At 38.7% G+C, this 15,208-nt stretch overlaps 1 protein-coding gene across 1 annotated transcript; it reads right to left on the bottom strand.

The window, feature by feature from the left end:
* Positions 1-406: 406 nt before the first annotated feature.
* On the bottom strand, positions 407-1,825 carry LOC115925068. Its single transcript, XM_030988218.1, has 3 exons — positions 1,597-1,825; positions 906-968; positions 407-676 (listed from the first exon to the last, which is right to left on the bottom strand). The coding sequence occupies exons 1-3, from the start codon at positions 1,745-1,747 to the stop codon at positions 546-548; spliced, it is 345 nt and encodes a 114-aa protein (XP_030844078.1). The 5' UTR covers positions 1,748-1,825; the 3' UTR covers positions 407-545.
* Between the last annotated feature and the right edge of the window lie 13,383 nt (positions 1,826-15,208).

Raw genomic sequence — 15,208 nt, 5'->3', positions numbered from 1 at the left:
ATATCTATACTATAAGCGATTTTGTAATATCTAACTTAGGTAAGTTCAGTTATCGTCGATTCTTCATGCAAGTATTCTTTTATGTTATTTCTTTTAGAATACGTTAGCATGATGATCTATTGTTCTTTTTAATCTTGGTACTAAGAAAGGATTTTTCATATCTGAGAAGACCACATCGTAATTCACTCTTCTGTAATATTCACGTGAAGATAAATAAATAAAGATATATATATATATATATATGAATATAACACGGAATAAAAAAAGCATTAATAAATAAATACACTAATACATAAATACATAAATAAATGAATAAATGTATAAAAAATGTAAAAGAAATACATAAATTAATAGAAAACAAAATCAACATTATCTTTGCTTGTGATTGCTACTTGTTTAAAGGTAGTGATGACGAAATTAGAATCTAAGTGTCAAATCAAGAAAAAAAGTCATGCAATTGCTTTATTTAAAGAACAAAATATCAACTAGAGTAATGAACAATTGGTATTACATTAGGGCAAACATTAAGCAAACAGTGCGTGGTGTCAGAGCAATAGCAAAGTTGTGTAGAAGAGGAATAGTGTGGTGATGGCGAGACATGCCCGATGCTGGGTAGGGGTGATGCCTGAGTTACATCGCGGAGGGGGCATGTCCATCATACATTCATCTAGGCTCCCTACAAATAAAATATATAAAATATATGTTTATAAAATGTGAGGGAAATAATAACTGCAGGGCCCTCAGGAGGAACAGTATAAATGTTGAAGAGGCCTACCTGGGTAAAATATATAATTTATTATTATTATTATTATCATTATCTTTTAAAAGTTGTAATCATTGTTTGTTTTTAAATCGTTAACACCAATACACCATAGAGCTCCCAGGTTAAACGGGGTAAAACTTACCACTCGTGAAGCCTGAGTTACGCGGCTCAGTAGTCATTTCTATCCTGCGTTCATCTGGGCTCCCTACAAATAAAATATATAAAATATATGTTTATAAAATGTGGGGGAAATAATAACTGCAGGGCCCTCTGGAGGAACAGTATAAATGTTGAAGAGGCCTACCTGGGTAAAATATATAATTTATTGTTATTATTATTATCATTATCTTTTAAAAGTTGTTATCATTATTTGTGTTTAAATCGTTAAAGATAAAGTTGAGTTCTGGTCATGTGATTGCATTGTAAAAGAAACGGTGGGGAATCTATCAGAAAAGGTAGATCATCTAGTTTATAATTATTCGTGTGTATTGCAAGGTTCTGGAATCATCAAAATGATAAGAAATTTGGCAAAATATTGGCAAAGTAACAAGCACTGTACACAGAATGATGTATATGGGACTACACGAACACATGGCGAAAAAATCCTACCCCGGATGTTTACGATGTTTTTTATGTCATATTTAGAATATGAAGGCATTTGAAGAGCCATGCTTTTCAGGGAACATGTTTAATCTGATGTTCTTCCACCCTTGCATAATAACAATGATAACGCTCACAAATTAATTTTTAACCTATTCCCAGAACTAAACCTTCTCTTTAATCACCAAAACACCATAGGGCTCCCAGGCAAGGTAAAACGGGGTAAAACTTACCACTCGTAAAGTTTACCGAAGCAAGAACCATCCCTCCACTTCCCCCACTGACCATGGCACTAATCATCGTATCTGGCATCAAGATCGTAAGCCCTACTTCAGCTTCAAATATGCCCCCTACGGCCTCCACAGCACCGGTTGGTGACGTCATGAGAGTATAGGACCCTGATGAGTAGTCCTTCCATTGGAGAAAGGCTGAATCAGATGTAATGTCAGTTACAACAATTTCACCATCAGGTATTTCATCTGAAGAACAAACAGAAGAATATATATAAATATTTATATCTATACATATATATGCGAGTTTCATGCTTTATAATTTTCAATTGTTTATCAATCTAGTGCACGAAATACCTTTCCCTCCTTCAGGTGAAGTAAAAATTAATGCTATTGGGATTAAACAATATCTATATATAAAACAACTAAATTTGTTATACCTTTGCCAAGTTTTGTGATTAGTTAATTATGTGAAAATGTATTGGTCCCGATTCATGTTTCTTGAGAATGTGACGTATGAAACCTTACATCTAAAAGTATTTAACCAAAGCCATAAATCAAACAGTCCCCCTTTCATTCTTGAGATACGAAAAGCACTAAAAAAACAAACATAATATTTACGAGGAGTATGAACAATTCAGTTGTCGTTTTCGCTAATTGTCTAGGCTTATACTACATTAACGATTTGGATTTAAAAGTGATTTAGGCTAATTTGTTATCGAGAAGATATCAATCGCATGATATAATTGACGAACATTTAGTTGTGAAAGTCATATTTGGAGTTGATATATTAATATTCCTGGCAGGGTGGATCTAGCTTTTTGCTATTAGGGGGAGGGTTTGACCCAATGACGAAGTAGAGCAACGTCAAAGAGCCGCATAGCAGGCACGTAGCCAGAGTTTGATGTTTTTTTTTTTTTTTTTTTTTGGGGGGGGGGGGGGGGGGCACGTGCCCCCCCTCCCGTGCCCCCCGTTGCTACGTGCCTGCCGCGTAGTAGTCCATAATCTGCACGGTTCTTTATTTTCCCTACCCACTTGATTAAAGCCGCCGAAGATGGCGTTATCGACGAACCCATATTTATGCTCACCAGTCCGCAGGCTGAGATATTTTTTCGCCAGCCGGGCGTCCTTATTTAATAGGGAATTTTAGATTTGCACGACGAGAACGTGGGCTGCAACGTTTGACATCCTTTTAAGGCATTGTGACGTCCTTATTTAATAGGGAATTTTAGATTTGCACGACGAGAACGTGGGCTGCAACGTTTGACATCCTTTTAAGGCATTGTGACGTCCTTTTAGGGCACTGCCGGGCACTGCCAGTGCCTTAAAAGGACGTCACATTGCCTTCAAAAAAAGATTGTAAGACGTTGCAGTTCACGTTCTCGTCGTGCAAGTAAGTAGGGGGAGGAAGTGATGGTGAGGTGGAGATCATAATTAAAGAGGCCAGATTCTGGACTAGCCGCGTAGTGGCGAGGCGATTTTTTGTTGTTGCTATTTTCATACTAATAACAGAATGGCGATCATACAAAGCAGTGCATGATAACGTATTTTAATGACGATGCGGATACTGTGTGGGTCTGGACACATGATGTCGTTTTTCTATGCACATCACATTTTCACTCGGCAGCCCAAGGGGCGGGGGGTTTGAGTTAAACCCCTAACACCCTAATTTGTATCATCACGTATTAGTCAAAACATATTCTTTCACATGATTGGTAATAAGAGCTTCCATTTCATCTTTTTGAGAGGGGGGCGTTTCCAAAAATGGTCTTTACCTTTAAAGTAGATATTCATTGATTTTAAAACTAATTTTATTTTCATTATTGCAAAGTTGAAACTTTGATTCGACAAGGTCATCAAAATTCAATGCTTGGAAACATTCGAAGTAATGATTATTATAAATTACAAAACGCTTAAATACAGCCCCGGCAGCGCATATTTTTTTCTACACAACTGTTAAGCCATTTTCGCGAAAAAAAAATCCAAGAAGTGCTCTGGTGAAAGAGTCTAAGTCGTCAGCGCACTTGTGTGCCAGCACGTACACCCAGGGAAGGGAAGATGATAGAAAGGGGAAAACAAGGATAGTGGAGAGGATAAACAAGGAATAAGGAAAAACATAAGGAAAGAGAAGAGGATAAGTCAAAGGAATAACATAGAAATACATAATTGAAGAGCTAATAGGATCATAGATCTAGACTAAAGAAAAACAGGGAAATACATAAAGAAGGGGAATCTATGAGATTAAAACAAAGAAATAGATGACGAAGGAAAAAAGGATAGATTGAAGGAGAAACAAAGAAATACATTAAACAAAAGAGAAAAGGTTAGAATAAAGGAGAACAAAAGAAATACATAACGAAGGAGAACTGGGGAATAGATTAAGATTGAAGAAAAACAAAGAAATATATAACGAAGGAGAAAAGGGATAGATTGAAGAGAAAAAAGAAAGAAATAAATGACAAAAGAGAAGAGGATTTATTAAAGAACACATACAAACATAATGAAAGAGAAGAGGGGATAGATTTAACCCGAAACAAATAACGAGTATGTACACATGTACAGCTCCAGCAATCCAACAAAACTGCTAAGGGTAATGCTAGACTCTGTCTCTAGTCGTTTGCACAGTATATTTGACTGAATTGGCTAAACAGTTGTGTAAAAAAAATATGCGCGCCCCGGCATAGCACCTGCAGAGCTCTCCGAACTCTGCTGAGATGTGTGAGATCACAGTATGGACATGATTTGCACAAGCAGACGATGTCCCATGACATCTCACACATTTTTAGTGCCTGTGTGTTCATCTTCTCTTGAGTTATTTCTTTTACTTCACTACCGTCAGCCTAAATGTATAATATAATGCCTCACTCTAAACCCCGCGCATGGTTTTATTTTGATGACAAATGCAGCGATACAAAAATAAAGGAATCTGTCGCTTGTAAACAAAATAAGACGCCATTGTATATTCAGGTGCACACACCGCGGTATGTTCGGCGTTTCAAGAGGGAACAAATGCCGTCCTTAATATTATCCCAGGGTTTTTTTCAATTTGAAAGTCTGGTTTCTTTGATTGTTAATTAACTCTTATCCTGTGTATTTACAAGCAGAAGATTTTAGTTATCAGAATCGGGTCATATCCCCTTTTGAATGGTTTGCCATGCCATTATATTTATATACAATAAACTCATTATAATTTGAGAAATAATAGCTTTGCGATTATGTTCATTTTCTATGGGATATCGTCTGCTTGGGCAGTATTGGTCCATATAGTGATGTCATTAAAACACCGTTTTTTTTCTGGCGAATCTCTCGTATATCCCAGCTGCTATGGAGGTGGTTGTATTTGTATTTTTTTTTATAAATCACCCGATATGTAGTTGACCTAAACTTGTACGATGGCCATCTGTTAGCTTACCAGTTTCTAGTAATACAGTAGTTGACATATTTGTGATTTTCTTTGAATTTCACCTTTAAAGCATGGGTGCGGGGAAGTAATGTATACAAAATGCTATGCTTAAGGATATAATATAAGTGGCGTGCCGGGAATCGAACCCATGCACCCCCTTTATATTTCCAGTGAATGTATCAGACCACTCGGCTACAAATGCGTTACCTGTTGTTATATCTTTCGTCCTGAAATCACCACTAACTCCTTCGTTCCATGGTGTGACTGTTATTGTGTACACCCTGTTTGGGCGGAGTCCAGTACATGTGAATGCCATTTCTGCTGTGTTACCGGGATATCCATTCACACTCCTCCCGGAGGCTTGGACTATATCGACTGAGTAGGAAGTATATGAAGTCCCTGCACCGTTGAGCCAGGAGATGGAGATGGTAGTAGGTGTTGTGCTGTCAGTGAATATAATATTTATCCCGACCCCAAACTGGGTTAGAAGAGGGGAGGAAAATGAAGGGGGAAAAGAACAAACAGTATGAATATGATCGTAAAGACATCTTAAAAATTTACTTAAAGGCCCACTGCACTACTTGTAGCTACTTGCGCCCTCTATATAACAAACCATGCCTAATCGGTGACCATTGGTCCCCCATGATCCTCTTTTTCTTATGTGAACTGAGAGCTGAGTTGATGAGATAACCACCTGTCCAGTGACCTTGCAGGCACTGGCGTACTGGTGGGGGTGCTTGGGGGGGGGGGGGGGGGGCTTCAGCCCCCCCAAATAAAATTGAACCACGACTTTTTTTCACAAGTGATGTATATGTTCGTGATATCACATGATTTTCAACAAAATGCTAGTTTTTCCATTAATTCCTGCAAACTGACCCATTCCCAAAAAGCCAGGAAGAGCTTATGTTTTTATTGTCACTAAGGGCCTTATAGTGGCCACCAACAGTAACACTGGTAAAAAAATCCTTTCCAGAAGCTTTGTGCAAAGCACTGCCGGGAGATAACATGCTACCTACCACTCGGGCTGAGCGTGCACAGATTTGCGAACGAGCGTTCCATACTTACATCATGTAACACTGCACATATAGTGGGGGAAATTGAATTCAGACAAGATTAAGAGTACTAACGGTACAACGAATCGTCTTCCGCGCTTTGCACGGGAGGGGGGGGGGGGGAATTGAATTCAGACTAGGATTAAGAGTCGAGAACGGTTTTGATGAAACGCGAAAATGATTTCAGACAAGGATTAAGAGTAATAATTAAATAAAACGACAAAGCTTCCGCGCTTCGCGTGGGAGGGGGAAAACTGAATTCAGACAAATACACGATAAAATGAATCGTCTTCTTTCTCTATAAATTTAATGAAACGTGATAGCTTCCGCGCTTCGCGCAGGATGGGCGAAAATGAATTCAGACAAGGGTTAAGAGTAATAATTTATTGAAAGACAAAGTTTCCGCATTTCGCGCGGGAGGGCCGGGGACTGATTTCAGACAAGGATTAAGAGTCGAGACCGGTACAACGGATCGTCTTCTTGCTCTAATAATTAAATGAAACGTGAAAGCTTCAGCGCTTCGCGCGGGATGGACGAAAATGAATTCAGACAAGGATTAAGAGTAATAATTTATTGAAACGTCAAAGCTTATGCGCTTCGCGCGGGAGGGGGGGGGGGGAACTGAATTCAGACAAGGATTAAGAGTCGGGGTTGGAACAATGAATCGTCTTTTTTCTCTAATTATTAAATGAAACGTCATAGCTTCCACGCTTTGCGCAGGAGGGGCGAACCATGAATTAAGAGTCAAGAACGGTACAACGGATCGTCTTCCATCTCTAATAATATAATGAAGTGTCAAAGCTTCCGCGGGAGGGGGGGGGGGGGGGGAACTGAAAAAATTAATTAGTTCCTGGCCCCGGGTTTATGGGGTTAAAATTGTAGGCATTTGGACATTGGCATTTTTATATTTGTTGGTAATTGGTGGCTCGTTTTGTCGGTAATCGGTGGCCTCTACACCCTTCCCCCCTCCCCCACTGAAAAAGATCTAGCCGCGCCCCCGATAACGACACAGTTTATACACTCGAGATAATTTTTGCAAGTACTACAGTCAAGTACCGGCATCAAAGCATAATCTATACAACGTCTCACGACGTGTCAGATCACTTTTCTCTAACTTCTAACGAATCCCCTCCCGCGCAAAGCGCGGAAGCTTTGCCGTTTCATTAAATTATTAAAGAAAGAAGACGATTCGTTGTACCGGTCTCTACTCTTAATCTTGTCTGAATTCAAGAAGGCCTCTTTTTTCCAGGAAGTGCCGGTGGACATTAATGCGCCAAATGTGGTTCTCAAATTGCAATAGATCCCTACTCTTGGAAGGGGTAGGAGAAAGCAATTTTACGTCATATTATATTACTCCAGGAAGCAGGGGCGTCGCCAAGGGGGGGGGGGGGGGGGTGAGGGAGTGCGACACCCCCCCCCCCCCCCACCTGTCAGGATATTGTCGGTAAAATTGCGCTGCCGTCGGAAAAAAGAGAAAAGGGGGAGGGAAAAAAAGAGAGGGGAAAAAAAAGAGAGGGAAAGGGGAAAGAAAAGAAGAAAAAAAAGGAAAAGAAAAGAAAGAAAGGAAAAGAAAGGAAAGAAAAGAGAAGAAAGAAAGAGAAAAAAGAAAAAGAGGGAGGAGAGGAAAGAAAGGAAAAGAAAGGAAAAAGAAGAAAAAAAAATGAAAGGGAAACAAACGAAACGGGAGATGAAAGAGAGGAGAGAGAAGGGAGGTAAGAGTCTGAGAGAGGAGGAGCGGGAGTAAAAGAGAGAAGGGAGTTGTTGGGTGGAGTCGTCTCGTCGAGGGAGCAAGAAAGAAACGGGTAAATATGTTGCTGTGTTGGGTCAGCTGTGTCGGTATTCTTGATCGATCCTCGTATACTATATCAATGCAGAAGTTTGAAGTCGGTGAGATGTATATTGTCGGTCGGCCGACAAGTTTTTTTTCCCTACGAACTGTGTCTTCTTATCCGCTGTGACGACTTCGAGAGTGACTACAACTACAATACTTGTTTTTTCTCGAAGTTTCACTTTTCTATAATATCAGCTAAAGAAATCAGAGGTTTAAAATTTTCGGGAAAACTAATTTCAAACAAGGTTTAAGAGTCAACAACGGTACGACGAACCGTCTTCCTTTCTATATATTGTGATGAAACGCCAAAAATTCCGTGCTTCGCGCGGAAGGGAAACTTCATTTAGTCGAGTCGAGAACGGTACAACGAATCGTCTTCTTTCTCTAATAATTTAAGGAAACGTCAAAGCTTCCGCGCTTCGCGCGAGAGGGAAAACTGAGTTCAGACAAAATTAATAGGGCTTATTTAGAGTCGAAAACGGTACAACGAATCGTGTTCTTTCTCTAATGATATGAGGAAACGTCAAAGCTTTCGCACTTTGCGCGAGAGGGGGGAAACTGAATACAGAAGAATAGGGCTTATTAAGAGTCGAAAACGGTACGACGAATCGTCTTCTTTCTCTAATAATTTTAATGAAACGTCAAAACTTCCGCGCTTCGCGCGGGAGGGGGAAGCTTCATTTAGATAAGGATTAAGAGTCGAGAACAGTACACCGAATCGTCTGCTTTTTCTCATAATTTAATGAAACGTGAAAGAGGGGGGTGGGGGATGGGAGGGGGTGGGGGAACTTTATTCAGCCAAGGATTACTAGTCGAAAACGGTACAATTAATCGTCTTCTTTTCCTTATAATTAAAGGAAACGTCTAAGCTTCCGCGATTCGCGCAGGAGGCCCATCACCCACACCCCCTAATGAGCGCGCTTTTAAGTGATTCTCTTGCTCACTACCGCCCCTCCCTAAAATAAGATCCTAGCTCCGCGCCTGCATTAAAATATATAGCTATGATGCTGACTAAATTGAAGAAATAATACGTATAATATGTCTTCGAGGAAAATGACCATTTCGCGCATATGCAAGTACTATAGATAGTCTATATGATTTTTTTTTTTAGCTTCGGCCCCGGGTTTATAGGGTTATTTGTAGATATTGAACATTTAATTTTGTCGGTAATTGGTGGCTAGTTTTGTCGGTAATCGGTGGCCTATACACCCCCCCCCCACTAAAAAAGGTCTAGCGACGCCCCTGCCAGGAAGTGCCTGAAAATACGTCTAATTTGGTTTTAAAATTGCAAACGCTTCTTACTCTGGGAGGGGGCCAGAACCCCCTCCCAGACCCACCCCCTGCTTGGTCACTCCACTCCCTCGCCGTTAAAGCCTCGTTCTGTCGCTTCATCGTTTTACATTTCAACCCTTGCCATTTTGTGCCCCCCCCCCCCGTAAGAAATTCCTGGATCCGCCACTGATGCCCATACCCCTTGAGCTTAGGGGCTCCGCCCCTTGACCCCCGCCGGGCTTTGCCACTAGACCCAATTTCGAGAAACGTTCAGCAGGGACTGCATGTTAGAGTGGGGGTGATTTGGATTTTTTTTGTCAGCCCCCCCCAAACGTTTTTGCTCATTACGCCACTGCTTGCAGGGCAGTATAATCCCTCCTGTAAACTACGGCAGATAAGCTTCAAAACAATATTGAACCGATGGAATCTTTTCTCTAGTGTACTTTTTTTTTTAACGCACAGCTTTGTGGAGATTATTAACAGGCAATCAACACCTCGATATTCAACACGTACGCTGAGTATGGGTGCCTCGAGTAGTCTACTCACAAGTCACTTTTATGTTAATTGAGAATGTATTTAAAGTTGCAAAATCTTTTACAAAAAAGCTATTTGAAGCTCATAGCGAGAATAAAGTATTATGACATGAAACTATTAACATACATAACACAATATTTGTGTTGATTGGTAAACATTTTAAGGCAATTCCAAAAGCTTCGTCCAAAACATTTGGAAATGCGCCATTAATATTTTGCATAACCCGAATATGATTTCGGGGTAATGAGATTGCAGTTGACATTTTTGAAAATATATGCGATGTTGTTTATAACTTGCAGTTATTAAACATTTCACTTGCATTTATGAAGTCGAATCATCTGATAGATGATAAAATGAGATGTAAGTTATATTCATTTCCATACATATTGACATCTCATGAACTCTCATGTACATGTACTCTATCGAATCTCAAAATGACATTATACAGTTGTCAAATTTAAAGATTTCGGAAGGTCTTAACAAGCAAATGAATAATTACGACATGTGCAAGGGACACTTAAACCTTTAAATCACATGAAATATTTGGAGGAAAAGTGATAACAAATATAACATTGCAATATATAACTGATGAAAATTGTTACTAAACATTTAATGACCATGTAAAACTAAATAAGTTGCAGGAGACTGCACCAAACAAGCCCCGATTTTTACCATGCCCCTCTTGTATTAATAACAATAATAATATTCCGCTTTAATATAACTCTTAAGATAAATATCTTTAAGCGCTTTAAAGATATACTATTACCCCGGTCATTGGATTCAATACTTGCCCGCACACACTGTGGGCACATTCTCCGCTCCCCGGGGAGCATTCCAGCCAGGCGTTACTAGACGCTCAAAAACCTACAATGACGGTCGCATCCTATCGGGTACCCATTAAACACCCGGGTGTAGAGTACAGGTTAATTTCTTGCCAAAGGATAATATATTAGTGCCGTGTCGGGATTCGAATCCTCGACCTCCGCATCTCCAGTCAAGCGCCTTCAATCACTTGACCACGACACTCTATCACTGTGTTCTGTGTCAATAGTTGATATAAATGTGTCATGTACATGTAATACTTATATTTGAATGTAAATAAATAAGATGAAATCAAACTTTCATATTAGACTACATTAAACATGACGAATCTGATTGCGAATATTCTTTGATCTATTCACGTTTTGCTTAAGTTTTTTGTTTATGTATAGTCGACTATATTTGCTTTACCACATATATGTCGTATAAGGTCATCTTTATAGGCCTATAGTTCGCGGATCCGGGTATTGCATTCATTCAAACATGACGAGCTTCAGCTACTTAGTGGGCTGTAGGTAACTGACGTTTAATGAAACACACAAAACTTAACCCAGTTTTTGATCTAATTTACCGGCTCATTAAACTCTCTGACATCATCGTGGCAATAAACCATAACGTTGTTAATCTGGTAACCAAGCAACTAATACCTTTGGTGTTAATATCATTCCACAATGATGACAGAGATAAGGGATGGTTCAAAAAGAAATATTCGGTAATAGTTTAACTGCCAATTTGAGCGTATACAAAAATATTCATTTCAAAGCACAAAGCTATAAAATACCCCCCAAAAAGATAAAAACGTATTAAATTCTAAACATTCATCACAAGGATTAAGAAATGATTTCTATTCATGCCCACTTGTCATACGATCACAAGCCATTTTGGTAAATGTGAATGTGACTGACCGTACAGTACAAGGCATCATAGGGTCCTAAAATCGTCCTGCCCGTGTTTCTCTGCGCAGGAGGATGAGGGGGGGGGGGGGGGGGGGGGGGGGGGGCAATTTAGATGGTTGCCCGTGATGAAAGCCTATCAAGTTCAAGTTTCAAGTTTTATTTATTCATCTCCACACATCTCATTTTTTTTTCTAAACACAATAAGTGCAAAACATCATAATACGATTGAAAACACGAGTATAAATGTCTGAGGTTATAACATTTCTAAGTATTACACAATATAGGCTGTATCATCAAATGATGAATGAGAAAGAAAAAATATATTGTTGTGTGTGCCAAGCTGTGGAGAGAGAGTGTGGGGACCCACATGAGAGCGAAGCTTGTGGTTCTATAGGTCCTCTTAGGTAACTTCCTTACAAATATACAAGAAAGTGAGACCAAAAAAAGAGAGAGAGAGAGAGAACGAAAAATGAGGAATGAAGCGAGATGGGGTTGATGTGCAGTTAGAAGTGAGAAAAAAGTGGGGCAACTGAGATTATAGTTAGAAAGAGAGATAGATAGGGAGAACAAAACTGGAGAGGATACTAAGATAAAAGGATAATTAATGAAGGGAAAGAGAGAGAATTGCAAACTGTTTCATCAATGTAGACTATTTCGGGTAAAACAAGCTACATCATATTATGTGAATATCACAAAGAATACTTAAAGCAATATACGAATAGCATTTCCAACATTAAACTCACTTTTTGTTTTGGTATTGAAATGTCTTTTTAATTTGTATTAGTCACTTCAAGGCACATTGATATATTTGACAAATGATTCACACACCAGTGAAAATGAACGTTTGATTACATAATGCAATGAACATATTATGCAATGGTCTTGCGATTGCATTGTGAAAGAAACGTTGTGGAATCGATCAGAAAAGGTTGATCATCTAGCATATAAGTATTGGTGTGTACTTGGTATAGTAACTGGACGATAATGATTGGAAATTTAGCAGTGCGGAAAGCTCAAATGATTAGGGGTGCTAATTGCAATTGATAAGTACTTCTACACTCTATGATGTTTCAACTCTCCTCTTTTGACAAATAGGAAACAATGCTTTTTGATAACATTCAATCTTTTGAAAAGATCACACAACAAAAACCTATTTTCTAACCAAACATTGTGATGTTAATCAATCCCAATTCCACCAAAGGTAATTCAAAGTGTTGGTATGGGGTCATGAATTTGGTTCAAATGAACAAATTGGAAGCATATGCGGTCCTATAATATTCAATGATCGTTGTCGCGGTTGAAATCGAGTCTAAAGTTATGAAATTGTTAATAATAAACTCTTATGTTGTATAGCTCCCTCTGAAGGTCAAGATATTAATTAAGCAATAAAACAATGTTTCTTGACTAAAATCGACCTAATTGGCCATTTCCGTTTGGAAATTATTTATCACAACTACATATTCTGAGATTTTCATGGTCGCAGCTACCATTTTACGACCGTAGATGCTATTTGAAATTTATCAAAATTTACCGGGAGCACCGGTAAATTTGTATATACACCCAATTTCAAAATTTCCCAAAACTTTGTATTACCTTTTAAGATTGGTAAAAAATGTAGATAATATATTTTCTTTCATATAACACCAAACTCATGGAAGTTCAAGGTCTCCTTCAAATATCATTGACAAAATAATATATTTCGTCAGTGGGGCTATTTTTTGGACGCCCCCTCCGAAAGGGGGGTGTTTACTATTTTTCTTTTAAACTCCGAAATATTGTGTTTTATGTTAAATATTTCTATAAAACAAGATGTGTTTAGTTTATGTGGTATTGGCAAGCAAATTCCTCTTTTCTGACTTTAGCCCTCCGCTTATATGGCACTTCATAGCGAACATTAAAGAATATTAACGGATTGCTCACTGATGATGAAGAGGAGGATGACGATGTCGATAAAGATGATACTGATGATGATAAGTATTGCTACCCATACAATCCCAATCACCATTCAGTGCTGTTCGTTCAGAGGTTCCTTCAATTATTCTCATAATAGCAATTACTATAGGAACACATTTACACCTGGGTGGAGAGTGGCAAATTGGGTTAATCTCTTGCCAAAAGACTTACAGGGCGTGTTGGAATTTGAAGCCTCAATCAACACATTTGAAGTGAAATGAATGAATCATTATGCTAAGACATAGTATCGAATGAACCACTTTCTTTATTAAACAAAACGTACATTTTTTATAATGATGGAAAACAATACTTACAGATGAAGGGATTACGAACAGTAGGATGATGCTGATTGACATGAAGACGAGAGGTTGCACACGAATTTTCCTCGAAGTTGATCCCATTCTGGATGCTCAGGTCGCAAATGATAAGGAGAAATAGTCAACCGTGTGATACAGATTTCAACTTCTAGTACACCCAAACGCATGCGACTCATTGGTTATAAATGACTTTAGTCTGGTACGTCGGATTTTGCCAGAGTTTGTGACTTGTTTTATAATGTTCATGCTACGTCATTTGTTTTTCAGACATTCCTAACCACGACATTTTAATTACTGTAGATCATCAAGATCATCAAGTAAATTAATGGATGCGTGATTTGAATATTTCTGGCTGTTTTTTTTTCTTGAACCCGAGTTGTATTGTTAACATAAGAGTTGATACTAAGAAATGAAATATGCACACGACGCAAACATAAGTGGGCATTCAAATAGTTAATTAATGGAACCTAAAATGTTGATGAAAACCTAACCATTAATGTTCCTGAGGAATGTGACATTAAGGTCGTGGCCTGTAGGCGTATTGATTCATGTTTTGTTTAATATAATCCTAATTGTTGCTGTAGTTACAAAATATGTTAATGATAAACATCACTTCTTCAAAATATGACGATAATAATGTGGTGGGTAAATGAATATTTATTAATGTGTCTAGGTGCTTTCTAGAAACATTACTACCTCGGTTACTGGATTCAGGCTTGCCCGCCCACAATGTATGAACATTATATTGTCCCGTTAGGTATCGTATTTATTTCATCCTTGTAAAAACTCACACTCTGCTTCTATCGGAGTCACACCGATGAAAAAAAACGATAGATTTGGCCATGTGTAAACAAAGGTGAAACCGCCGGTTTCCCTGCTGTCCCTTTCATACTGCCGGTGAAATTCACTTCCTGTGGTGAGCCCTGGCCGGAAGTGAAGATTTATTGCGCAATCGTTGTTAGCTTCTGGCGCGCTTTGATTTTGGATTCGACAGACAGTGCAGTTAGTGATCAGATTGTAACATTGTTTTTTTTTCAACATTTGGTGTGTATATATATATATATATATAATTGTCAATAAATATATTATCATCACGATATATATTAATCTAGATTTTTACAAAGCTTATCATTAATGTAAAATACAAATAAAACGAGTCAATTTAAGGCCGCGCCCCATCTAGCTAGCAGCATCTAGATAGCAGTATGTTCAACAAAATTTCAACAAACACAGCTAGCTGCTAGCCAGCCGGGTTCCGAAGGAAAACAATATTGTAAACTAGCTTTAGCCGGAACAATATAACAACCTTTGACCATTTTCATCGGCGTTTTCACCCGAACCTTTTCATAGTGGCCGTGGCATCGGAGTCACACCGATAGAAAAATAATTTCTCTTGATTATTGCCTATTTCTTTTCTTTTCATCGGCTATTCTATCGGATGTTTCTCCTCTATATGCGATTGCATCCGATAAAAATCAGGCCAGTATGAAAGGGGTATTAGTCAAAAACAGACTTCCTTCAGCGAGTCCATGCACATT

This window comes from Strongylocentrotus purpuratus, unplaced genomic scaffold (assembly GCF_000002235.5).
Source record: "Strongylocentrotus purpuratus isolate Spur 01 unplaced genomic scaffold, Spur_5.0 spur5_scaffold_17, whole genome shotgun sequence".
Classification (NCBI taxonomy): domain Eukaryota; kingdom Metazoa; phylum Echinodermata; class Echinoidea; order Camarodonta; family Strongylocentrotidae; genus Strongylocentrotus; species Strongylocentrotus purpuratus.
This window is presented reverse-complemented; position numbering and strand designations above follow the sequence as displayed.

Bases quoted from the DNA above. Each gene is read 5' to 3' on its own strand.
- LOC115925068 (XM_030988218.1), bottom strand. From the start codon at position 1,747: ATGACGTCACCAACCGGTGCTGTGGAGGCCGTAGGGGGCATATTTGAA. The intron at 969-1,596 runs GTAAGTTTTACC...TTTTATTTGTAG, and splicing joins TTCGGTAAACTTTACGAGTG to GGAGCCCAGATGAACGCAGG. The intron at 677-905 runs GTAAGTTTTACC...TTTTATTTGTAG, and splicing joins TAACTCAGGCTTCACGAGTG to GGAGCCTAGATGAATGTATG.